At 40.9% G+C, this 5740-nt stretch overlaps 1 protein-coding gene across 1 annotated transcript in view; it reads right to left on the minus strand.

Moving 5' to 3' along the window:
• Nucleotides 1-5389, minus strand: part of ITIH2 (inter-alpha-trypsin inhibitor heavy chain 2) — a 35271-nt gene extending 29882 nt beyond the window's left edge. The window contains exons 1-2 of the mRNA XM_014949062.1: nucleotides 5223-5389; nucleotides 2941-3015 (exon numbers count right to left, since the gene is read on the minus strand). Of these exons, the coding sequence (XP_014804548.1) occupies nucleotides 2941-3015; nucleotides 5223-5306 (159 nt within the window). The 5' untranslated portion in view covers nucleotides 5307-5389. The remainder of the gene's footprint in view (nucleotides 1-2940; nucleotides 3016-5222) is intronic.
• Nucleotides 5390-5740: the final 351 nt, after the last annotated feature.

Consider the following 5740-nt stretch of genomic DNA (forward strand, 5'->3'; position numbering starts at 1 on the left):
CCTCAAGTCTTCCCTTCTCCTAAAAGACTAAAAAGACCAAAGTCCCTCAGCCTTTTTTCATACGAGAGACATTCAAGTCTGCTAATCATCATAATGATCTTTCTTCAAATCCAAGAGACGTTCAAGTCCGCTAATCATCATAATGATCTTTCTTCAAATCACTGTGCATGAATGTTGCAATTACTGTGCAGTCCACCATCAAGAAATTATTGAATGCTTCAAGCTAACTATTATCCAGGGCTGCTGGATAATAGATGCTTCCTGTCCAGTCTGTGGAGGAAGAAGCCGTGGTGTCAAAAGTTTTTAACACCGTCTGTAGAAGCCCAGCTTGCCGTTGCCTTCAGTTGCAGTTCACAGGCTGATTCTGAGGTGTGACTTAGTAAAACAAGGCAAGCAGACTCAGAGATGTTATACTGCACTTGAAGGAAATTAATTTTCTACCAGGGCATGAAAATTCCTAAGGAAAGTCATAAGAAGCTGTAAATTAAGGAAAAGATTGAAAAGCAGATGCCCAGCATGATGTCTTCTCACAGATTTACTTGTTTTCATGCGAGGCATTTCCTAACACACTGCATTTTCATTGCAGCTTCCTCAGGCTCCTTTTGGGGATCACGACCCTTACTGTGAGGTGCAAGAAGAGCTATTTCAAGCCCCAGTCTTCGCAGAGTTTGTCTTCACAGTGCTGAAGATGAATCCTGGTCTTTATGGCTGCATTTATATGCTGGGAGCTTGGAAGCTCTCCAAGCAGCTTATTCCTTCCTCTCTCCTTCCACATTTCCTTCCTGTGCTGGTTCTCATGGAGAGGAAACCAGACCTAGAAAGAGGTGTGATCACACCTGGCTCTGAACAGCCAGAGATCAGGAACCAGGTCTGGGAGACATGCTGCAGAACATCCCACCTCACAGTCTAGACACAAGCTCTGTTATCTATCTCAAAACAGAGATACCAGCAGTGTTCCATCACATGGAGCTCACAAGGTTACCTGCATTCCAGCCCATGGGCCGCTCTGTTTCTATGGTCACAAGGACCGTTCGCATACCTGAGACGCAATATTTTTGGAGTTACTCAGGAGCAAATAGTTTTTCACCAGAATACCTGATCTGGACATAGAAAACAATTCTTTCTACTTAGAGCTAATCAGTAGGGTCTGCAGAGGAGTTCTGACGTCTTGTTGCCAATGGGCTAGTGAGCTCGTTGTAGAAAAACATAGTGTTAAAACAATAATTTGGAAGACAGTCTTCCTCTAGTGATTAACAACAAGTAACTCTATGTCTTCTGTTGGCCAGAAACATCTTGAGCTACCATCTCATGATGTTTCATGTAGTTCAGTTTAATCTCATTTATTAATTTTTTATTGTGACAGAACTAACATAAGGGTAGCTCATCCTATAGCCAAGATCTTAGTTCTACTGGTTTGCAAAGGTTCATTTGATAGGTAAAGGATGGGAAATAATATATGGGAATATAAGGAACAAAACCACTGGTAGAATTGCAAATAACTACATGTATGTATCTCTATCACCTGTATCCAAAAAACTAGGGAACAGAAGCAGGATAATACATACGGCACCAATACAGACACGTTGGAAAGAAATGATGCCCTGAAGAAGCACAGTTAGAGAAGATTTCTGCTTAGATCATGATTAAAGTATTTAAATACTGGGCTGGAAAATGTGAGCTGACTTGATTCATACTTGTGCTAAAGTCTTCTGTTTTTCTGGCAGGGTAAAGGGAGCTTTAGGTATCAAAAAGTTACATTTACACTCTGTGTGAGGCCCCTTTCAAAAAGCCTTAGGATGAAGAAAAATCATATTCACCTGTACTTAACTTCAAAGATGCTGTGAACCCCAACTTTACCCAAGAGGATCTTGTGTTTTCACTACACTGAACAAGGTCAAGAAAGGCAGCACCAGAGCTTTGGTGGAGGACAAGGTCCACCCTGATCATCCTTTCTTTCATTCAGTGTAACGAAAGATAATACCTTCAAACAACTAATTTCATTATTATTGTTCTTAATTACTACTGTGTAAAACACAAGAAAACTCCTGCAATGCTGTTTTAAACGTTTCTATTCCAGAAGCTGACAGAAGACAATAATCTGCGATGCTGGAAAGGAATGTTCTTCCCTGGTCTCAGACTCCACCAGCTCATGACCCATGTGACACAGCGCTGCACTTTTTTGACTGGAGTTAAATGGGAATGAATGGACTTCCTGCAGGACTGCAGGGTTCCAGCCCACGTTGCCAGTGTCTGAAGTCCTTTCCCATTTTCTCATGCCAAAGACCCACTAGTATCAATGGGATTTTTTCCCCACACAAGAAGTTAGACAGACAAGTATCTCCACTGCTCAGCATCTCTGTTATGGTCCTCAGGAGCTCAGATATGGAACAAAGCCTTGTTGTGCCAGGTACTGTATGAAGGACAGTAGCAGTTCTTATCCCAACAAGAGATACAGAGGTCTCAATGCATATAAGGACCTGTTGGTCCCACCTGGTTGCACACTCACAACCCCTGCCATGGACCAGGCTGCCTGGAGAGAGTTTACCAGAGAGTTCACTTTCTTTGAAGCATTTCTGGGTACTGTACCTGGTACCTGCCATTTCTCGTCTTGGAGCTTGAAGGAAATCCATCAATTTCCAGGTCAATCAGGTTTTCCACTTCCTAGAGGAGAAAGAGGCAAAAAGAAAGAGGTGGTGCTGCTGGCTTACTGTTTATCACTTGATTTACTATTGATTAGGGCTCTAATAGAGTTCTAAAGGGAATTTAGCTCCCCTTGGAACAGGAGCAAAGGTGCAAACCATTTGAAACCAAAATGCTGCATCTTCACACATTCCACCTGTGGCCAATTAGCTTCATTCACAACCCCTTCCATGGACCAGGCTGTCTGGAGAGAGTTCACCAGAGAGTTCACTTTCTTTGAAGCATTTCTGGGTACTGTACCTGGTACCTGCCATTTCTCGTCTTGGAGCTTGAAGGAAATCCATCAATTTCCAGGTCAATCAGGTTTTCCACTTCCTAGAGGAGAAAGGGGAAGAAAGAAAGAGGTGTTGCTGCTGGCTTATTGTTTATCACTTGATTTACTATTGATTAGGGGTCTAATAGAGTTCCAAAAGGAATTTAGCTCCCCTTGGTGCAAATAAGGAGCAAAGGTGCAAGCCATTTGAGACCAAAATGCTGCACCTTCACACATTCCACCTGTGGCCAATTAGCTCTATATACTCTTATAAGACCATGACCTTTACTATCATTTTACAGCCTTTTCTTCTGAAACAAGGAGTAATATTTAACACACTCAAAAGCCCATAAAGAGCAAGAGGTAGATTATCATCAGGATGGGGCCAGCCATGGTAAATAGAGCATTTCAGGTACTGATCTCACTTAAATCAGCAAGGTCAGAGAATTTCTGTTCAAGCCAGTAGAAATTATCTCTGTTTTTATACTAAAATACCTGAGAATTAAACTTGTCCCACTGACAGCAGAGGAACATCAGGTCTTTTCCTGGTGCAAAGCTGCACTGATTCAATTAGAAGTGTGGTTCTTACACCACAGCAGTACTCTAAAATTTGTTGGGAGTTTAATTTATGGAAATAAAGAATTTTAAGTTCATTAATTACTATCAAACCCGTATGAGAGCATACACACAAAGATTCACACAAAATTAATTGAAATTGTTTAAGCACATTGACGTTAAATTGATATGGCATTTGTGGTTAGAAAGAACTGCAGGTCTGGAATATTTTTCCTGGGAATTACAAACTCAGGATAAAAATCTCACTGTGTCATGAAAAGTGCTATAAGAAGGTAGAAAAAGAGGATACTCCTGCTCACTGATTCTTTTTGTTAATTTTGCAAAAGAAAAGAAAGCTTCAGGCCATCCCTGCTGATTTCACAGAAATATTGTAGTATGGCAATGTGGAAACAGGTGTAGACACCCAAATCTAAGTTCACCGAAAAGCCCATAAAGAGCAAGAGGCAGATTGTCATCAAGATGGGGCCAGCAATGGTAAATACAGCATTTCAGGTACTGATCTCACTTAAACCAGCAAGGTCAGAGAATTTGTGTTCAAGCCAGTAGAAATTACCTCTGGTTTTATACTAAAATACCTGGGAATTAAATTTGTCCCACTGACAGCAGAGGAACATCAGGTCTTTTCCCGGTGCAAAGCTGCACTGATTCAATTAGAAGTTACTGCTGTGGTTCTTACACCACAGCAGTACTCTAAAATTTGTTGGGAGTTTAATTTATGGAAATAAAGAATTTTAAGTTCATTAATTACTATCAAACCCGTATGAGAGCATACACACAAAGATTCACACAAAATTAATTGAAATTGTTTAAGCACATTGACGTTAAATTGATATGGCATTTGTGGTTAAAGAACCACAGGTTCTGGAATATTTTTCCTGGGAATTATAAACTTAGGATAAAAATCTCACTGTGTCATGAAAAGTGCTGTAAGAAAGTAGAAAAAGAGGACATCCCTGCTCACTGATTCCTTTTGTTGATTTTGCAAAAGAAAAGAAAGCTTCAGGCCATCCCTGCTGATTTCACAGAAATATTGCAGTATGGCAACGTGGAGATGGGTGTAGACACCCAAATCTAAGTTCACCTGAGTCCAGGGGTTTAAATTCGGACTCAGCCTCAGAGTCAAAGCTCTAACCTTACTTCTTTTCATCATTTTATTATCCTAAGCAATTACTAAGCTCTTCTATAAAATATTTCATCCCTCTGCTGATGGTCAGTAGGATCTTAACTCCATATCTGAATTCCTGTCAACCAAACCCTGAGTCCATATAAAGTTTTGCTGAAGTTCATAGAGATTCACACAGGAGATCCCATTCACAGAGATATCTAGGTGTTCTGTTTCTGTTTATTCCAGGGAAACGGGATATAAAATACATAGAAGGTCTGAACATAGAAGCTCACTTCAATGTTTAAAGGTTAAAACCACCAGAAAAGGCAAATTTGAGATAAAAATATGAATCCTGCTTGAAAAGAAACTTGGAATTATGCCCATACTATCCCAACTTTAATAATATTAAAAAGGCAACACTACAAATGGCAGGTAAAACCCAATTATGGGCACAATGCCATTTACAGCTAAAAGTAGAAGAGAATTCATGAGATACAAGCAGAGCTGTGAAGCAGTGACCCAATTCTGCTCCCACTGAAGCCAGCTGCAGCTTTGATGAAACCTAGGCCGTGGCCTGGAAATACTCACATCTGGGATTTCGTCGATAACGAGATCAAAGCTCCCTACTCCAGAAATGAGGAAGAAAACCAGGAAGCAGAGCAGATGCTTCATTTTCTTCCTGCTTGTCTCCCGAGAACAGCCCGCATAGGTACTAGTTGGAAGATCTTTCCTTCTCTGAGACAAGTTCAAGGAAACGGCTCAGGGTTATGAGGTATTTTGAAAAAAAGTTTTGAAACGCTGACTTTGTTTAGGCCATAGGTAAATATTTGCCTTGCAACATAAATCTGAGCTGTGGTGCCTGAGCAAGGGTTATCCAAATAGTGTCTTCACTCGCCTCTGCCTTCGATAACAGCTCAGGCTTGGATAGGCTCACTTCTTGCTTTTCTAGCTTCCCATGATGTTTGACTAATTTCCTGCTGGGCGCAGACCTTGGAGTATCCAAAACTTCTGAAGATCAAAGCAAGAACTCACTCCTAGCTTGTTTGTTTATAGTAAATGAGGTGAAGACTGGTTCTCAGAGCGATGGAGGCAGCAACACGGTGCTT

Source organism: Calidris pugnax, unplaced genomic scaffold, assembly GCF_001431845.1.
Source record: "Calidris pugnax isolate Ruff unplaced genomic scaffold, ASM143184v1 scaffold125, whole genome shotgun sequence".
In the NCBI taxonomy this organism is placed as follows: domain Eukaryota; kingdom Metazoa; phylum Chordata; class Aves; order Charadriiformes; family Scolopacidae; genus Calidris; species Calidris pugnax.